This window comes from Odocoileus virginianus, chromosome 10 (assembly GCF_023699985.2).
Source record: "Odocoileus virginianus isolate 20LAN1187 ecotype Illinois chromosome 10, Ovbor_1.2, whole genome shotgun sequence".
NCBI lineage: Eukaryota > Metazoa > Chordata > Mammalia > Artiodactyla > Cervidae > Odocoileus > Odocoileus virginianus.
Window position 1 is genome coordinate 32541125 of NC_069683.1, and position 21748 is coordinate 32562872.

A 21748-nucleotide genomic window follows, 5' to 3' on the forward strand; every position below is an offset into this window, starting at 1 on the left:
TAGGTAAAAAATATAATCATAGATGATGGTTTCCTTCACCTTCAAATTATTCTAGATTTGGACTCCCACTTATGTTCCAAAATGAAGGAACAGACCAGACTTGTCCTCCCTCCTGAAACAACCTAAAAAATGGATAAAATACATGAAATAACAATTTTCAGACATTAGTCATCAGGCAGCACAAGGCAGTGATCCCCGACAGAGGGGAAACCTATGAGACAAACCCCACGATTATCCTAGCTTACCATCTAGAGAGAGTTTCCAAGCTACAGAGAAGGGAAAGAAAACCCAAGCAGAGCTCAACAGTCTACATGAACTGAGGAGATGGTGCTGAGAGTCCAGGAAGGCCAAGACAACTAAACTCCACGAGACTGCCAAAGAGGGGAAGGCTGTACACAGAGAAAGCACTATAGATTTGCAGGTGGCTGCCAATCCCACCCTCAACTCTTCAGCAAAGTGCTAACTAACACATATGTATCAAGAATCTAACCAGAGGAAAAGACGGTGGAGGAATAGGTGGACGTGGAGTACATCTCTCTCCACAGATACATCAGGAATACACCTTCAGACACAGAAGTGCATGCAGAACACCAGCTGAGATTGGACAGGAGTACCTGACCAGCGGAAAAGAATATATAGACCCACATAAAACTCGGTAGAATGAAGGAACCAAGGGGAAAAACAGGAGTGTTTATAGGACTGGACCTGCCCTCAGCGGGTGGGGGAACTGAAGCAGGGGTCTGATCCCCACATTGGGGCAACTGTCTGAGTCAGAGGAGAAACATTTAAGGCTGAGAGTGAAACATCTGATCTGTGGCAGCCTAAATGGAATGAGAATCAGACAGTTCTTGCTGCAACCATACATGCCCTGGACAGGGATGCAGACCCCCCTGGAAGGCGCACCGGCCGGGAGATGGGAGTTTAGGAATTGTGGAGCAATCCCTGGGCGAGGGCTGCTATTGACTGCGGAGAGACGGATCAGGGGATGTGAGGGAGGAGACTGTGCTGGAAGTGCCTGCAGAGGAAAGCTGGGCAGCCATGGAAGCAGGGCGATACTGCTGAGTCATGCGTAGGGGGTGGAGCCATCACCACAGCCTCTCTCCCCCTACACGCCTGCAGTGGCAGCTGAACAACAGAGGGGCTGGCCCAGCAAACGCCTGAGACGCTTAACTACAGAGTAGGACCCCACCCAGGATGCCCCTTTAAGTGCCTGACGTGCTGATCTACAGAGTAGGACCCCAGCCATGAGGGCCCCTCTATGTGCCTGATGCATGAACAACAGAGAAGGACCCCGGGCAAGGAAGCCCTCTAAGTGCCTGAACCGGTTGAGCTACAGAGAAAGACTGGCCAAAGAGGCCTTCTGATCACCAGACACAAGAGGCACAAAAAAAGATTCTGATAAGGCTGTAACTCCTGCAGCGGAGGCAGTCCGTGTCCCTGCACACTTGGCGCCTCCAGGGTCCCCCCAAGCCAAGCAGTTGTGTCACCTTCACGCTCAGCTCTCACTGGGGCAGAGCTGCCACCGGCAAAAAAAGTCTCGTGCCTATGCGTGCAGGGTCGCTTCGGTAGTGTCCGACTTTTTGCGACCCTGTAGACTGGCCTGCCAGGCTTCTCTGTCAGGAAGGGGTGTTCTCCAGGCAAGAATACTGGAGCTATTGGCCAATACTGGTTGCTATAACCTTCTAGAGCATTATATTTCCTGCTGCCCTAGCTGCCAACTCCCCCGAGTACCTGGTGTTGCCAGAATCCCTGCAATTGTGCAGGGAGCTGCACCATCTCCACACCTGGCCCTCACAGGGGCAAATCCAAGTCCTCCAGGGCAGCCTCAGGAGCAAACGCCAGTGGATGGCCCATATGCAGAGGTGGAAATAAAACCACAATTGAAACCCAGGGGCATTGTGATTAAGAAAGAAGACCCAAAACCCTCCCACCAGCTGTACAAGGTACAGATTAAATCCATCTCTGTGGAGTATATAAAAGGTCATTGAGAGCTCCCATCAAAAAAAAAAAAAAAAAAAAACACATTAGTTCTGATAGCTGTGGACATTGGAGGCAAGAACACAGAGGAGTAGAACCTGATTAGAATCTGAGCTGCCCCACAGCAGGTCCAGAGATCAGCACAGTGTTAGAGGGCATCCTAGCAGGTGAGGTGGACTGTGACTCCCAGCGAGGGAGAGGAACATGACAGCCGTGACTCAAGAAAAACATTTATTATTCTTGTGTTTTGACTTGTTCTGTAGATTCTTTTGGAGTTTTCCCCCCTCCTCTGTTGTAGTTGTCGATTTTATTGGCACTATGAAATCTAATTAAGCTTTTGAGCTTTTTCTTTTTATTCTTTTTTTCTCAGTCACATTTTTTCTTGTTGTTATAAACCTCTGCCTCTAGGTTGGGCTTTTGCAGTTCTGAGTTTTTTTCCTTTTCTTTTCTCTTTGTTTAATTTTAATTTTTTAAACCTATTATTATATTTTCTACGTTTATTCCTGTTTGCTTTTCCTACTGTTCTTTCCCCCCTGTAGCTAATCTTTAATATATATAAATCTTCTATATCTACCTCTATTTAACTTTGCACATCTATTCTTTCTTTTCTTTCTTTCCTTTCCTCTCAACATATTTGTTAGTTTTATTTTCACTACCTTATTCCCCAGTTGGCATCTTGCTTTAGCTTTGTTTTCCATTTTGTTTTAGTTAGTTTTGTTCTGGCAGACATAATTTTTCGTTCCCTTTGTTTGCCATGTCAATCTATTGTACTTTATTTTTGTTGGACTGTTTTGATTTTGCTTATGGGTGTATATGTATTTGTGTATATTCAGTCACATTTTTTATTGTTGTTATAAACTTCTGCATCTGTGTTAGGCTTTTGCAGTTCTAAAGGGCTTTCCTTTTCTCTTCTTCTGTTTTTTTTTCTTTTTGCTTTTTTATAATTTTAACTTTTAATTTTTTTAAACCTATTATATTTTTTCTACATTTATTCCCTTGTTTGCCTTTCCTACTGTTCTTTTCCCCTTTAATGTATATAAATCTTCTTCACCTACCTCTATTTAACTTAGCATTTCTATTCTTTCTTTCCTTTCCTCTCAATATATTTGTTAGTTTTGTTTTCATTGCTTTATTCCCCACTTGGCATCTTGCTTTAGTTTTGTTTTCCAGTTTGTGCTTTAGTTAGTTAGTTTTGTTCTTAACTGGTAAATATAGTTTTTGGTTTCCTTTGTTCACCAGGTCAATCTATTGTATTTTATTTTTGTTGGACTGTTTTGACTTTGTTCATGGGTATATATGTATATGTGTATATTTCATTATTTTAATTATTATTTGCCTGATTTTGTAACTGCCATTTGTCTGAGGTTCATCTTTGGTTTCTCAGTTTTGGATATTTGTTTTAATCTCACTTAATGCCATAACAAAGCACTTGTGAAACTTTCACTCCTGACCACAGGTCAAGACCTGAGCCTTTGGAGTGGGAGTACTGACTCCAAGACCCTAGACTACCAGAGAACTAACCCTACTAGGGGGTATCAAATAGTGAGAACTCACACAAAGGAAACCACTGGAATACAAGACCTGGCATCACCCAACCACCAGTAGCACCCTGTGCAGGACACCTCATCTAAACAACAAACAAAACAAAAATACAATCCCAAACGTCAGCAGACAGGATTACCACCTCACTCAGCCTTGCCCATTAGAGGAAAAACAAACAAAGGAAAACTCAGCACAAATCTCACCCTATAGGAAGCTTACACAAACCACTGGACCAACCTTAGGAGGGCAGGAACCAGAAGGAAGAAAGAAGTCAACCTTGAAGCCTGGGAAAAGGCTCAAACACAATAAGTTAAAAAAGTAATAATAATGAAAAGGCAGAGAAATACCAAGGACTTCCCTGTAGCTCAAACGGTAAAGAATCTGCCTGCAATGCAGGAGAACAGGGTTCAGTTCCTGGGTTGGGAAGATCCTCTGGAGAAGGGAATGGCAATCCACTCCAGTATTCTTCCCTGGAGAATTCCATGGACAGAGAAGCCTGGCGGGCTACAGTTCATGGGGTTGCAAAGAGTCAGACATCACGGAGCGACTAACACACACACACAGAGAAATACTACCCAAGTGAAGGAACAAACTAGAAACACAGAAGTCCAAATAAATGAAGAGGAAAGAGGCAAACTACCTGAAAAAGAATTCAGAATAATGACAGTAGATATGATCAAAAATGTTGAAAATAAAATGAAGAAAATGCAAGAATCAATTAACAAAGACCTAGAAGAATTAAAGAATAAACATGCAAAGACAAACAACCAATTACTGAAATTAACAATACTCTAGAAGGAATCAATAGCAGAAAACCTGAAGCAGAAGAACAAATCAGTGAGCTGGAAAATAAAATGGTGGAAATAACTTCTGAGGAGCAGAATAAAGTAAAAAGAATGAAAAGAACTGAGGGTAGTCTCAGAGACCTCTGGGACAATATCAAATACAGCAATATTCAAATTATAGAAGGGTCCCAGAAGAAGAAGAGAAAAATAAAGGGTATGAGATGAGAAAATTTTTGAAGAGATTATAGTTGAAAATTTCCCCGACATGGAAAAGGAAATAGTCAATCAAGTCCAAGAGGAACAGAGAGTCCCATACAGGATAAACCCAAGGAGAAACATGCCAAGACACGTACTAATCAAACTAACAAAGACTAAACACAAAGAAAGAATATTAAAAGCTGCTTTTAATATTCTTTCTTTGTGTTTAGTCTTTGTTAGTTTTGAAAGAGACACATGCACCCCAATGTTCATCGCAGCACTGTTTATAATAGCCAGGACATGGAAGCAACCTAGATGCTCATCAGCAGACGAATGGATGAGGAAGCTGTGGTACATATACACCATGGAATATTACTCAGCCATTAAAAAGAATTCATTTGAATCAGTTCTAATGAGATGGATGAAACTGGAGCCCATTATACAGAGCGAAGTAAGCCAGAAAGATAAAGACCATTACAGTATACTAACACATATATATGGACTTTAGAAAGATGGTAACGATAACCCTATATGCAAAACAGAAAAAGAGACTCAGATGTATAGAACAGACTTGTGGACTCTGGGAGAAGGCGAGGGTGGGATGTTTCAAGAGAACAGCATTGAAACATGTATATTATCTAGGGTGAAACAGATCACCAGCCCAGGTTGGATGCATGAGACAAGTGCTCGGGCCTGGTGCACTGGGAAGACCCAGAGGGATCGGGTGGAGAGGGAGGTGGGAGGGGGGAGGGGGGACCGGGATGGGGAATACATGTAAATCCATGGCTAATTCATTTCAATGTATGACAAAAACTACTGTAATGATGTAAAGTAATTAGCTTCCAACTAATAAAAAATAAATGGAAAAAAAAATAAATGAAAACGTTAATAGGGAAAAAAAAATAAATAAAAGCAGCAAGGGAAAAGCAACAAGTAACATACAAGGGAAACCCCATATGCTTAATAGCTGATCTTTTCAGCAGAAACTCTGCAGGCCAGAAGGGAACAGCAGGATATATTTAAAGTACTGAAAGGGAAAAATTTACATTCAAGGTTACTGTACCTGGCAAGGATCTCATTCAAAATTGATGGAGAAATAAAAAGCTTTTCAGACAAGCAAAAGTTAAGAGAATTCAGTACCACCAAACCAGCTTTACAACAAACATTAAATGGACTTAAATAGTTAAGAAATACAAAAGAAGAAAAAAGATCTACAAAATCAACCCCAAACAATTAAGAAAATGGCAATAGGAATATATATATCACTAATTACTTTAAATGTAAATGGATTAAATGATCCAACTAAAAGACACAGACTGGCTGAATCGATACAAAAACAAGAACCATATATATGCTGTCTACAAGAAACCCACTTTAGACCTCAAGACACATAAGGACTGAAAATGTGAGGATGGAAAAATATATTCATGCAAATGGGAAGCAAAAGAAAGCTGGAGTAGCAATCCTCATATCAGACAAAATAGACCTTAAAATAAAGAAGATTACAAGAGATAAGGAAAGACACTACATAATGATCACAGGATCAGTCCAAGAGGAAGACATAACAATTGTAAATATCTATGCACCCAACATAGGAGCACCTCAATACATAAGACTAACATTAACAGACATAAAAGGAGAAATTGACAGTAATACAATAATAGTAGGAGACTTTAACACCCCACTCACACCAAAGGACAGATCATCAAAACAGAAAATTAATAAGGAAATACAAGTCTTTTTAAAAAATTTATTTATTTTAATTGGAGGCTAATTACATTACAGTATTGTAGTGGTTTTTGCCATACATTGACATGAATCAGCCATGGGTTTACATGTGTTCCCAATCCTGAACCCCCCTCCCACCTCCCTCCCCATCCCATCCCTTGGGGTCATCCCAGTGCACCAGCCCTGAGCATCCTGTCTAATGCATTGAACCTGGACTGGCAATCTGTTTCACATATGATAATATATGTGTTTCAGTGCTATTCTCTCAGACCATCCCACCCTCACCTTCTCCCACAGAGTCCAAAAAACTGTTCTATACATCTGTGTCTCTTTTGCTGTCTCGCATATAGGGTTATCAATATCATCTTTCTAAATTCCATATATATGCATTAGTATACTGTATTGCTGTTTTTCTTCCTGACTTACTTCACTCTTACTTCCAGTTTCATTCACCTCATTAGAACTGATTCAAATGTGTTCTTTTTAATGGCTGAGTAATATTCCATGGTGTATATGTACCACACCTTTCTTATCCATTTGTCTGCTGATGGATATCTAGGTTGCTTCTATGTCCTGGCTATTATAAACAGTGCTGCGATGAACATGGGGGTACATGTGTCTCTTTCAATTCTGGTTTCCTCAGTGGGTATGTCTAGCAGTGGGATTGCTGGGCCATATGGCAGCTCTATTTCCAGTTTTTTAAGGAATCTCCACACTGTTCTCCATAGTGGCTGTACTAGTTTGCATTCCCACCAACAGTGTAAGAGGGTTCCCTTTTCTCCACACCCTCTCCTGCATTTATTGCTTGTAGATTTTTGGATAGCAGCCATTCAGACTGGCATGAGATGGTACCTCATTGTGGTTTTGATTTGCATTTCTCTGATAATGAGTGATGTTGAGCATCTTTTCATGTGTTTGTTAGCCATCTGTATGTCTTCTTTGGAGAAATGTCTGCATAGTTCTTTGGCCCACTTTTTGATTGGGTCTTTTATTTTTCTGGAATTGAGCTGCAGGAGTTGCTTGTATATTTTTGAGATTAATCCTTTGTCAGCTGCCTAGTTTGCTATTATTTTCTCCCATTCTGAAGGCTGTCTTTTCACCTTGCTTATAGTTTCCTTTGTTGTGCAAAAGCTTTTAAGTTTAATTAGGTCCCATTTGTTTATTTTTGCCTTTATTTCCATTACTCTGGGAGGTGGGTCATAGAAGATCCTGCTGTGATTTATGTTGGACAGTGTTTTGCCTATGTTTTCCTCTAGGAGTTTAGATCTTTAATGCATTTTGAGTTTATTTTTGTGTATGGTGTTAGAAAGTGTTCTAGTTTCATTCTTTTACGAGTGGTTGACCAGTTTTCCCAGGAAACACAGGTCTTAAATGAAACATTAGATGAGATGGATCTCACTGATATCTTCAGGACATTCCATCCAAATACAGAAGAATACACCTTCTTCTCAAGTGCACATGGAACATTCTTCAGGATAGACTGCATCATGGGTCACAAATCAAGCCTCAGTAAATTTAAGAAAATTGAAATCACATCAAGCATCTTCTCCAACCACAACACTATGAGACTAGATACCAATTACAAGAAAAAAACTATAAGAAACACAAACACATGGAGATTAAACAACACATTTCTAAATAACCAACAGATTACTGAAGAAATCAAAAGGGATATCAAAAAATTTCTAGAAACAAATGACAATGAAAACACAACTCAAAATCTATGGGATGCAGCAAAAGCAGTGCTAACAGGGAAGTTTACAGCAACACAATCCTCGCTCAAGAAACAAGAAGAACATCAAATAGACAACCTAAAACAAGAGGAAAAAACAAACAAAAAAAGACCCTAAAACAAGTGGAAAACCTAAAACAAGTGGAAAAAACAAACAAACAAAAAAAACCCTCCAAAATTAGTAGAAAGAAAGAAACCATAAAGATCCAAGCAGAAATAAATGAAAAAGAAATGAAAGAAACAATAGTAAAGATTAATGAAACTAAAAGCTGGTTCTTCATGAAGATAAACAAAACTGACAAACCTTTAGCCAGACTCATCAAGAAAAAAAGAGAGAAGAATCAAATCAACAAAATTAGAAATGAAAAAGAAGAGGTTACAACAGACAATGCAGAAATACAAAGGATTATAAAAGACTATTATGAACAACTATATGGCAATAAAATGGATAACCTCGAAGAAATGGACAGATTCTTAGAAAAGTTCAATCCTCTAAGACTGAACCAGGAAAAAACAGAAATTATGAACAACCCAATTACAAGCACTGAAATTGAAGCTGTGATCAAAATCTCCCCAAAAAACAAAAGTCCAGGACCTGATGGCTTCACATGAGAATTCTATCAAACATTTAGAGAAGAGCTAATGCCTATCCTTCTAAAACTCTTTCAAAAAGTTGCAGAGGATGGAACACTTCCAAACTCATTCTACAAGGCCACTATTACCCTGATACCAAAACCAGACAAAGACAACATAAAAAAAGAAAACTATCAGACAATATCACTGATGAACATAGATGCAAAAATCCTCAAGAAAATTTTAGCAAACAGAATTCAGCAACACATCAAAAAGCTCACACACCATGATCAAGTTGGGTTTATTCCAGGGATGCAAGGATTCTTCAATATATGCAAATTACAAATCAATCAATGTGATACACCATATTAACAAATTGAAAGATAAAAACCATAGAATAATCTCAATAGATGAAGAAAAAACCTTGGACAAAATTCAGCACCCATTTATGTTTAAAACTCTTCAAAAAATGGGTACAGAAGAAACCTACTGCAACATAGTAAAGGCCATATATGATAAGCCTACAGCAAACATTATTCTCAGTGGTAAAAAACTGAAAGCATTCCCCCTAAGATCAGGAACAAGACAAGGGTGTCCACTTTTCCCACTATTATTCAACATAGTTCTGGAAGTCCTAGCTATAGCAATCAGAGAAGAAAAAGAAATAAAAGGAATCCGGATCAGAAAAGAAGAAGTAAATCTCTCACTGTTTGCAGATGACATGATACTGTACATGGAAAACCCTAAAGATAGTATCAGAAAATTACTGAAGCTAATCAGTGAATTTAGCAAAGTTGCAGGGTACAAAATCAATACATAGAAATCACTTGCATTTCTATAAACTAACAATGAAAAATCAGAAAGAGAAATTAAGGAATCAATCTCATAGACCACTGCAACACAAAGAATTAAATATCTTGGAATAAACTTACCTAAGGAGACAAAAGAACTGCACACAGAAGATTATAAGACACTGATGAAAGAAATCAAAGATGACATAAACAGATGGAGAGATATTCCATGTTCCTGGGTAGGAAGAATCAATATTGTGAAAATGACTATACTACCAAATGCAACCTACAGATTCAGTATGATCCCTATCAAATTACCAATGGCATTTTTCACAGAACTAGAACAAAAAATTTCACAATTCATATGACACAAAAGGCCCCAAATAGTGAAAGCAGTCTTGAGAAAGAATGGAATTGGAGGAATCAACCTTCCTGACTTCAGCTATAATCATCAAGACAGTATGGTACTGGCACAAAAACAGAAATATAGACCAATGGAACAAGACAGAGAGCCCAGAAATAAACCCATGCTCCTATGGGCACCTTATTTTTGACAAAAGAGGCAAGAATATACAATGGGGCAAAGACAGACTCTTCAATAAATGGTCCTGGGAAAACTGGACAGCTACATGTAAAAGAATGAAATTAGAACATTTCCTAATACCATACACAAAGATAAACTCAAAATGGATTAAAGACATAAACGTAAGACCAGAAACTATGAAACTCTTAGAGGAAAACATAGGCAGAACACTCAATGACATAAATCAAAGCAAGATCCTCTATGACCGACCTCCTAGAGTAACAGAAAGAAAAACAAAAGTAAATAAGCGGGACCTGATTAAACTTAAAAGCTTTTGCACAGCAAAGGAAACTATAAGCAAGGTAAAAAGACAACCCTCAGAATGGGAAAAAATAATAGCAAATGAAACAGCTGGCAAAGGATTAATTTCCAAAATATATAAGCAGAACATACAACTCAATGCCAGAAAAACAAACAACAAACAAAAAATGGGAAAAAGACCTAAACCGACAGCTCTCCAAAGAAGACATACAGATGGCTAACGAACACATGAAAAGATGCTCAACATCACTCATTATTAGAGAAATGCAAATCAAAACTACAATATCACTCACACTGGTCAGAATAGCCATCATCAAAAAGTCTACAAACAATAAATTCTGGAGAGGCTGTAGAGAAAAGGGAATACTCTTGTACTGTTGGTGGGAATGTAAATTGATACAGCCACTATGGAAAATGGTATGGAAATTCCTTAAAAACTAGAAATAAAACCACCATATGACCCAGCAATCCCACTCCTAGGCATATACCCTAAGGAAACCAAAACTGAAAAAGACATATGTATCCCCTTGTTCTTTGCAGCACTATTTACAATAGCTAGAACATGGAAGCAACCTAGATGTTCATCGACAGATGAAAGGATAAAGAAGTTGTGGTACATATACACATGGAATATTACTCAGCCATAAAAGGAACACATTTGAGTCAGTTTTGATGAGGTGGATGAACCTAGAACCCATTACACAGAGTGAAGTGAGTCAGAAAGAGAAAGATAAATACCGTATTCTAATGCACATATATGGAATCTAGAAAAATGGTACTGGAGAACTTATTTACAGGGCAGCAATGGAGAAACAGCCAATAGACTTATGGACATGGGGAGGGGGGAGGAGAGGGTGAGATGTATGGAGAGAGTAACATGGAAACTTATATTACCATATGTAAAATAGATAGCCAACAGGAATTTGCTGTATGGCTCAGGAAACTCAAAGAGGGGCTCTGTATCAACCTAGAGGGGTGGGATGGGGAGGGAGATGGGAGGGAGGTTCAAAAGGGAGGGGATATATGTATACCTATGGTTGATTCATGTTGAGGTTTGACAAAAAACAACAAAATTCTTTAAAGCAATTATCCTTCAATTAAAAGTAAATTAAAAAAAAAAAAAAAAGAATCTACCCAAAGTTGGGGAAAGTGCCATGCAAAAAGATCGGACGGAACAATGACTGAAGACTCCACAAGGCTAGGAAGAGTTCCTATTTCCACCAGCCAGAGTGCAAAATCTCCTAATTCATCGGACACTGGGCAGAGTACTCAGAAGGGTCTTACCTCATTACTTAGGGAAAATTAACCCAGAGCAAAGGCTCTGTTGTGCCACCAAACAGTTTAAATTAAGCTTTAAAAGTATCAAACTATTTCTAAATAACTCAACCATGTCTTGAATAAAGCTCGAGAATAGCTGTAAGAATATAAAAGATTAGCCAGCATCCAATCAAAAATGAACAGGCATAAAAAGAAGCAGGAGAATATAACTTATAATGAAGTGGGGCAAATCAATCACTTAAAATGGACCTAAAAATGGCACACATGATATAATTAATAGAAAAGATCAGTAAAAGTTATTATAACTATATTCAAGAAGAAGGAGGAAATAGTGAGCATGTTATGTAGAAACATGGAAGATACAAAAATGACCCAAATCAAATTTCCACTAGAAAGTATAAACAGCATATATGATGTTACAGAAAAAAAAAGGTTATAGAATCTGAAGATATCACAATAGAAACTCTGCTAAATTCAATAAAGAGAGAACAAAGATTGAAAAAAAATGAATAGAGAATCAGTAAGTTTTGGAAAATATCAAACAATCTCATGTGTACTTGAAAGTCCTTCAAGGCAGAAAAAATAATGGCCAAAATGTTCCTAAATTTTATGAAAACCATAAACTCACAGATCCAAGAAGCTCCATGAACCCCAAGCCAAGAAACATGAACACAGCTACACTAAGGCACAACGCAATCAAACTGGTTAAAACCAGTGATAGAGGGCAAAACTATCCTAAGAAGATCTGAGGATAAAATAAGTCACAACTCTAAGACTAAAAAACCAGAGAAGGCTTTTGGCATCATTGCCATTTACGGCCTCCTGTAAAGGTAACTGTCGTCTCTAATAGTTATCAAGCACTCCTAATGAATCAAACACAATGCAAAACCCAAATTGACTACTGCTGCCTTAGAAACTGGCAAAGGAAACAAAGAACAATAGCTAACATTCAATGAGACATATGCTTTATACCCATTTTCCCACTTAATCCCTCCACAACTAAATGTGGTTAATACTATTAACCCTGAATATTCATCGGAAGGAGTGATGCTGAAGCTGAAGCTCCATTACTTTGGCCACCTGATGTGAAGAGCCAACTCACTGAAAAAGGCCCTGATCCTGGGAAAGATTGAGGGCAGGAGGAGAAGGGGGCAACACAGGATGAGACGGCTGGATGGCACCACCGACTCAATGGACATGAGTTTGAGCAAACTCCAGGAATAGTGAAGGAGAGGCAAGCCTGGCATACTGCAGTCCATGGGGTTTCAAAGCATTGGACACAACTTAACAACTGAAAAACAACTATCATTAAACCTATCTTACAGATGAGGAAACTTAAGTAGAGAGGTTGAGTAATTTGTCCATGGTCTCACAATTAATAAGTGGTAGATCCAGGATTAAATTGTATAGGCAATCTGACCTAACACACCTAACTGCTATATCATATCACCTCCTAGCAGAGAAACACCCAAGCTCACGGGCAATAAACAACGTTTGCAGAATGGAAAACAACCATACCAACTCTACTATGAAGCTAACCTTGCAGAATTATGACACTATTCCAAGGGACTCTAATGCAGAGCCAAGGACCAAAGCAAAAAGGAAAGCCACCTCTAGGGAATCTCTGATCACTCTGGGTTATATCTGAAGTTGTTTCATTTTTTTCCCAACATGCCACCAGAAATATCACTGAAGACGTCAATCTAATCATCAGACACCTAACTATACAATCAACAATAAAATGTCCTCCAGAATGCTTTTCATCAATCTCCATTGACAGAGTGGTGTGACAGAGTCATGCCAAAGATAGGAGCCACTGTGTCCCAAAGAGACTACTTCTCAAGGGGATGATATTAATTTTGTAAAAATAACAACTTTCAGAATGCAGCACCTGATAAAGCTTTGCCTTTAACTATAGTCTGCCAGGTTCCTCTGTTCATGGAATTCTCCAGGTAAGAATATTGCAATGGGTTGCCATTTGCTTCTCCAGATCTGCCCAACCCAGGGATTGAACCCTCGTCTCCCACATTCCAGACAGATTCTTTACCCTCTGAGCCACCAAGGAAGCCCAGCTTTACCTTAGGTGTCTCAAATACTTGTTCCAGATGTATGATGTGTTCATGTTTCACACTTTTTAGGATGTCCACTTCGCGTTCAAGTAACTTCACAGCAGAGCTTCCAGCCTTAGATGATGAGGAAATACAGGTTTCATGTAAGAATTTCGTTACCGCATACCTCAGTATAAAACTTAGAGTTATTTTATATTTTTTCCTATTTTTTTTTCAGAAAGTTCCTTTTCCAAAAGATAATATGCAACCTATCTGCATGATAAGATTAACGTATACCCTTTCTTTCCTTTGCTCAATTTGAAGAGATAATTCAGCCTCAAATCATATCTGTTTCTTGGACGGTTTCTACAAATTAGCTAACAACGTGGTCTCTGTCATATTACAAAATTATTGCAGCTTTTAATATGCTTTTTGGTATTTCCTTCAAAATTATGTTGATCCTTTGATGGTAGCGTAATAAAAACAAAATCTACTTTCTAGGGATGTCAATGAGAAAATGGATATAAGGCATCTGTCTCATTAAATGTCAGTTATTGGTAAAATAAAATGTTTTTGTTTTATCTTGCTTTGTTTCCATTACACTTATATACATATCAAAGGAAACAATAGGCAGTTGAGATTCTACACTTAGCCCTGCATTATATCACTTCCTAGTTCCCCAGCCTCAAAAATTTGATAGAGAAAGAGCAGTAGAGAAAGAGAGAGTGTGCACAATGGAGATGGAGATGGAGATTTTTGCCTTCAGACCAACCTAACTCCAAATTACCTCCTTAGGTGAAATCCTTAATCATACCTGACCAGACAGTCAGGTGTGGATACAAGTAACTGATTGTCTACAGCATCATCTAAGATACTCCAGAAGGGCTTTCTCCACCTTTGCCAGCACTGCCACCACCCCAATCATCATCCCTTTTGATATCTAAATTACCCTAATCATTCAAGAATAAACACTGTCCTCATTTACATAAAAATATCCCTGAAAGGAATAACAAAGCTCTTACTCCTCCCTCCTTCCTCCTAACTGCCCCCCTCAAAAGTCAGAAGAGAAACATACTTCCTGAAGGACTTGGAAAGAGATTGATCATAAGGCAAATGTTACCTAGTTAAAATTTTACCTACTGTCATCCCTGCTTCTAAGTATCTTTACCCTCTAAACATTACCATCTCAAGAGTGATAGGAAACTGCCCACCCACTGTGCCCCACCCACAGAGGATGAATCCTAGAGGAGAAATAACTTTATAGTTATCAAGAGAAATAGTGACTTTGAGGAATAAATTCCTGTCAAGACTAGACATGGACAGATGTCACAGTTTCTCCTAATAATTCATCTCAAGCCTATTCCTACTTCCCACCACAAATGGTGCATCTATATTTAATGCAGTAATATACTGTCCAATTCATATACTGACTATATAATTTTATTTTACTATCTTGGTGTCCTGAAAAGTCTCAGCATCAATATCTATGTGCAAGATTATGAATTCCTAAAGTTGCAAGCAACTGACTATATAACCCTGAAACCTAAGCCTAACCCTATCTGACACCAAAGAAACAAAGGAAATCCCATTTAGCTAATCCTAGGGATTTCTGGAAGGACTCTGGATCTCCCCTTATTAAGATTTAATGTTACTTTATTAAACTTCAGGGGGAAATGATATGTAATTTCCTATAGTTTGTTTTTTAAAGAACACATATAACCTACTACTTCATTTTGTAAATGTAATGTCACAGACCCAAGGAAAAAACACCATGGTAATGTTGCCTTTTATTTTTCCTCAAGCACAGAAATTGTTTTCAAGTTGATGAAATGATCAGTTACAAAGTTTGAGGACTTAGATTCTCCTTTAAAGAGAAGCCCATTCCATTCTTCACTCCAGTGCAATCTAAAGTGAGAAATACAGTGGATACAAGGTAAACGGTACAGAAGAGAGCTAGAGAGAAAGTGATTCAAACGGAAAGAGCTGGTACTATGAATAAACAGAGTTTGGCTATCAACAAGGAAATAATGAATGAAAGGAGAGGATCAGTTCAGTTCAGTTGCTTAGTCGTTTCCAACTTTTTGTGACCCCATGAATCGCAGCACGCCAGGCCTCCTTGTCCATCACCAACTCCCGGAGTTCACCCAAACTCATGTCCATTGAGTCGGTGATGCTATCCAGCCATCTCATCCTCTCTCGTCCCCTTCTCCTCCTGCCCTAATCCCTCCCAGCATCAGGGTCTTTTCCAATGAGTCAACTCTTCGCATAAGGTGGCCGAAGCATTGGAGTTTCAGCTTCAGCATCAGTCCTTCCAGTGAACACCCAGGACTGATCTCCTTTAGGATGGACTGGTTGGATAGGGCAAAGTATATCAGATCTACATCAGGAGAGACTATCAGGACCTACTGCTCACTAAGAAGTCAATGCTAGCCCACAACCCTACATCTACTGATAATCAGCCCTCATCTTCAATTGACTCTGGTAAAAGAAAGTGAAATTTTAAGTCACTCAGTCATGTCCCACTCTTTGCAAGCCCATGGAATTCTCTAGGCTAGAATACTGGAGTGGGTGGTCTTTCCCTGGAGTGGGTAGCATATCTCTTGGGTATGGCTGGGTGCAGCAGACTTGGGTATGGCATAAGCCCTCTTGGAGGAGGTTGCCATTAACCCCACCATAGAGCTGCCAGTACTTACACAGGACTGAGGAAATAGACTCTTGGAGGGCACAAACGGAACCTTGTGCACACCAGGACCCAGGAAAAAGGAGCAGTGACCCCACAAGAGACAAATCCAGACTTGTCCAGGAGTGTCCAGGAGTCTCTGGCAGAGCTGTGGGTTGGTGGTGGCCTGCTGCAGGTGTGGGGGCACTGAGTGTGGCAGGGCAAGCATGGGACATTTTGAAGGAGGTTGTCATTATCTTCATTATCTCCACCAGGGTTTGGCCCAGGAAAATAACAGGGAGGAAACACAGCTCCACCCATCAATAGAAAATTGGATTAAAGATTTACTGAGCTGGCCTCACCCATCAGGAGGGGGAAGATCCAGTTTCCCCCACAGTCAGTCCCTCCCATCAGGAAGCTTCCATAAGCCTCTTAACCTTCTCCATCAGAGGGCAGACAGACTGAAAACCACAATCACAGAAAACTAATCAATCTGATCACATGGACCACAACCTTGTATGTAGGGCCATCCAAGATGGACTGGTCATTGTGGAGAGTTCTGACAAAATGTGGTCCAGTGGAGAAGGGAATGACAAACCACTTCAGTATTGCCTTGAGAACCCCATGAACAGTATGAAAAGGCAAAAAGATAGGACACTGAAAGATGAACTCCTCAGGTCAGTAGATGCCCAATATTTTACTGGAGATCAATGGAGAAATAACTCCAGAGAGAATGAAGAGATGGAGCCAAAGCAAAAATAATATCCAGCTGTAGATGTGACTGGTGATGGAAGTAAACTCTGATGCTGTAAAGAGCAATATTGCATAGGAACCTGGAATGTTAGGTCCATGAATCAAGGCAAATTGGAAGTGGTCAAACAGGAGATGGCAAGAGTGAACGTCGACATTTTAAGAATCAGCGAACTAAAATGGACTGGAATGGGTGAATTTAACTCAGATGACCATTATATCTACTACTGTGGGCAAAAATACCTTAGAAGAAATGGAGTAGCCATCATAGTCAACAAAAGAGTCCAAAATGCAGTACTTGGATGCAATCTCAAAAACGACAGAATGATCTCTGTTCGTTTCCAAGGCAAACCATCCAATATCACGGCAATCCAAGTCTATGCCCTCACCAGTAATGCTGAAGAAGCTGAAGTTGAATGGTTCTATGAAGACCTTTCAGAACTAACACCCAAAAACGATGTCCTTTTCATTATAGGGTACTGGAATGCAAAAGTAGGAAGTCATGAAACACCTGGAGTAACAGGCAAATTTGACCTTGGAGTACAGAATGAAGCAGGGCAAAGGCTAATAGAGTTCTGCCAAGAGAACACACTGGTCATAGCAAACACCCTCTTCCAACAACACAAGAAAATTCTGCACATGGACATCAGATGGTCAATACCGAAATCAAATTGATTATATTCTTTGCAGCCAAAGATGGAGAAGCTCTATACAGTTGGCAAAAACAAGATTGGAAGCTGACTGTGGCTCAGATCATGAACTCCTTATTGCCAAACTCAGACTTCAATTCAAGAAAGTAGGGAAAACCACTAGACCATTCAGGTATGACCTAAATCAAATCCCTTATAATTATACAGTGGAAGCAACAAATAGATTCAGGATTAGAATTGATAGTGCCTGAAGAACTATGGACAGAGGTTCATGACATTGTACAGGAGGCAGGGATGAAGACCATCCCAAAGAAAAAGAAATGCAAAAAAGCAAAATGGTTGTCTGAAGAGGTCTTACAAATAGCTGTGAAAAGAAGAGAAGTGAAAAGCAACAGAGAAAAGGAAAGATATACCCATTTGAATGCAGAGTTCCAAAGAATAGCAAGGAGAGATAAGAAAGCCTTCCTCAGTGATCAGTGCAAAGAAATAAGAGGAAAACACCAGAATGGGAAAGACAAGAGATCTCTTCAAGAAAATTAGAGATACCAAGGGAACATTTCATGCAAAGATGGGTACAGTAAAGGAAAGAAATGGTAGGGACCTAACAGAACCAGAAGATGTTAGGAAGAGGTGGCAAGAACACACAGAAGAACTACACAAAAAAGATCTTCACGACCCAGATAATCACAATGGTATGATCACTCACCTAGAGCCAGACATCCTGGAATGCGAAGTCAAGTGGGTCATAGGAAGCATCACTATGAACAAAGCTAGTGGAGGTAATGGAATTCTAGTTGAGCTATTTCAAATCCAAAAAGAGATGCTGTGAAAATGCTGCACTCAATATGCCAGCAAATTTGGAAAGTGCAGCAGTGGCCACAGACTGGAAAAGGTCAGTTTTCATTTCAGTCCCAAAGAACGGCAATGCCAAAGAACGGTCAAACTACCACACAACTGCACTCATCTCACGGGCTAGCAAAGTAATGCTCAAAATTCTCCAAGCCAGGCTTCAACAGTACGTGAACCGTGAACTTCCAGATGTTCAAGCAGGATTTAGAAAAGACAGAGGAACCAGAGATCAAATTGCCAACATCCGCTGGATCATTGAAAAAGCAAGAGAATTCCAGAAAAACATCTATTTCTGCTTTATTGACTATGCCAAAGCGACTGTGTGGATCACAACAAACTGTGGGAATTCTTAAAGAGATGGGAATACCAGACCACCTGACCTGCCTCTTGAGAAATCTGTACACAGGGCAGGAAGCAACAGTTAGAACTGGACATGGAACAACAGACTGGTTCCAGATAGGAAAAGGAGTACGTCACGGCTAAATATTGTCACCTGATTATTTAACTTATAGGCAGTGTACATCATGCGAAATGCCGGGCTGGGTAAAGCACAAGCTAGAATCAAGATTTCCAGGAGAAATATCAATAACCTCAGATCGGCAGATGACACCATCCTTATGGCAGAAAGTGAAGAAGAACTAAAGAGCCTTTTGATGAAAGTGAAAGAGGAGAGTGAAAAAGTTGGCTTAAAGCTCAACATTCAGAAAACTACGATCATGGCATCTGGTCCCATCACTTCATGGCAAATAGGGAAACAATGGAAACAGTGACAGACTTTATGTTTTAGGGCTCCAAAATCACAGCAGATGGTAATTGCAGCCATGAAATTAAAAGACACTTACTCCTTGGAAGGAAAGTTATGACCAACCTAGACAGCATATTAAAAAGTAGACACATGACTTTGCCAACAAAGGTCCGTCTAGTCAAAGCTATGATTTTTCCAGGAGTCATGTATGGATGTGAGTTGGACTAAAAAGAAAGCTGAGTGCTGAAGAATTGATGCTTTTGAACTGTGGTGTTGGAGAAGACTCTTGAGAGTCCCTTGGACTGCAAGGAAATATAACCAGTCCATCCTAAAGGAAATCAGTCCTGAATATTCATTGGAAGGACTGATGCTGAAGCTGAAACTCTAGTACTTTGGCCACCTCATGTGAAGAGCTGACTCATTTGAAAAGACCCTGATGCTGGGAAAGATTGAAGGTGGGAGGAGAATGGGACAACAGAGGATGAGATGGTTCAATGGTATCACCTACTCGATGCACATGAGTTTGAGTAAACTCCGGGAGTTGGTGATGGACAGGGAGGCCTGGCATGCTGCAGCCCATGGGGTTGCAAAGTCGGACACGACTGAGCGACTGAACTGAACCAAAGCCTTTCTCTTTTCCAGGGGATCTTCCCAATCGAACCCCGGTCTCCTGCATTGCAGGTGGATTCTTTACAAGCTGAAACACAAGGGAAGCCCAGGAATACTGCAGTGGGTGGCCTATCCCTTCTGCAGCAGATCTTCCCAAACCAGGAATTGAACAGGGGTCTCCTGCATTGCAGGTAGATTCTTTACCAACTGAACTTGAGGGAAGCCCAGAAGGCTAAAGAAATAACCACATTTCTCCAGGGCAACAGCCCAGGCCCTGTCCCTAAGTGTCAGCTATATTAGTGTGTAAAACTGTACTGCCTACCCCACCTTGCACTAGAACTGCACCCTCAGTATGATGCTGCTAAGAAGCCTTACCTTTTCTTTGTTCACTTTTTTAATTGCCCACTTAGTTGCTCTTTCCTTGTCTATGGCTTCAATGACCATTCCAAAGCTCCCTTGTCCCAATATTCTTCCAAAGGTATAGATTTCCTAGATAAAAAAATAAGAGTTCTTTGTCTTTCTCTGCCTTTCATCAGGTATGACAAATGAACATATAATACTGACAGGCATCCACCCAAGGGAAGAGTGACTCTGCTCCAGGGTAAAATCAAATAGAAGACACTGACACCATGTATTTGCTTCAGTATTAATAAACACATCTTAATTAGCAAAAATAAGTTTTGATGAGTCTTATTAAATATCCTTTAGAGAAAAACCATAAAAATCCTAATAAGGAAATGTGAAAAACTTCAAATATATAAAAAATGAAACTCTCATAAACTATAATATTAAAGAAATGTCTTCACAAGAAAAAGAATGGACTATTAATACATGTATACAAATATGTTGATATATACTGTATATTTGTGTAAAATAAGTTGTCCAAAAAATTATTCCCAAACTCTGAGAACTATACTATAAAATCAACACATATTAACCATTAGACAACTGGTTTCCTGTTTACCAGGTAACCTTTCTCTTCATTGTTTCTACTAAATAGAGGACCTTTGTTTCTACTAAATTGAGGAGAAACCTTTGTTTCTACTAAACACCTTTTGTTGTTTTATTTCTTTTTGTTTTAGGAAAAGGATTATATAAATCCTTTTTTATATTTAAAGTTTTTAATATAAATAAGCATTTAGAAAATAATTAAAACCATCCATAGTGACATTATCCAAACCAAGGATCCTTCTATTTATCATTTCACTCTTGCTTAGAAAGACAGAATGCACTGGTCTTGACACCACCAGCATTCCATTTCATGTTGTAAAATAACAAGCAGGTAACTCATTTACACTTTCAGGTCTTGTGAATTTAGTTGGAGAGAGTTAGTTTCCCTGATCTAAATCAACTCCAGGGCATTAACAAGAGTTTCTAGACCCATTATGCCCAGAGATTAAAACAGAAGAGAACCCCTGAGCTAATGTCACTGGGGGAAGTCTCTCTTGGAGACTTCTAAGAGCCTGCCTTAGAGATGCCAGGTTCCCACTGTGTGACTGCTTTCATCTGCACCCTGCAACAGATAAACTACTGCTAGACTTCATATTTTCTACTGCTTACATTCCTTTCTGACTTCTGTAAAAGAAGATGGAGTATCCAACTAATTACTTACCTACTTCACAAAAGGCTTTTCTGCCTAACTCTGCACCATGGTGAATGTTCTGACTTTTTTCAACTTGTATGCATTGGTCCTCAAACACTATTATTACTCTCTTGCTTACAAATATTTGGACTCATTTTTTTCCTTCTAAGATGGTCTAGAAACACCTTATAAAGGTATTTCTTTTTTATCCTTTAAAAAGCCTGCCTGAAACCTTGCAGGCAAAATATTCATGCTTAGTGCATGAGGAAAAAGGAGAAGGAAGAAACGGAAGGGAGGAGAAAGAAGAGAGGAAGCAAGGGAAGGAAAAAGAGACGAGGGTGAGAAGGGAAGACACAGCAAGGGAAAGAAGAAAGAAGAAAAGAAACATGTTCAGCTTCAACATGTAGA

General features: G+C 39.4%; 1 protein-coding gene across 6 annotated transcripts in view; it reads right to left on the reverse strand.

Annotated features, from left to right (window-relative positions):
- STK33 (serine/threonine kinase 33) overlaps positions 1 to 21748 on the reverse strand; it is a 185717-nt gene that overhangs the window by 59648 nt on the left and 104321 nt on the right. For 5 of the 6 annotated variants that reach the window (XM_020870826.2, XM_070473354.1, XM_020870824.2 and 2 more), the window contains 2 exons: positions 20134 to 20247; positions 13527 to 13631 (listed from right to left, as the gene is read on the reverse strand). In XM_020870826.2, coding sequence (XP_020726485.2) covers positions 13527 to 13631; positions 20134 to 20247 — 219 coding nt within the window. The remainder of the gene's footprint in view (positions 1 to 13526; positions 13632 to 20133; positions 20248 to 21748) is intronic. The other variant, XM_070473355.1, reaches the window with a different exon arrangement.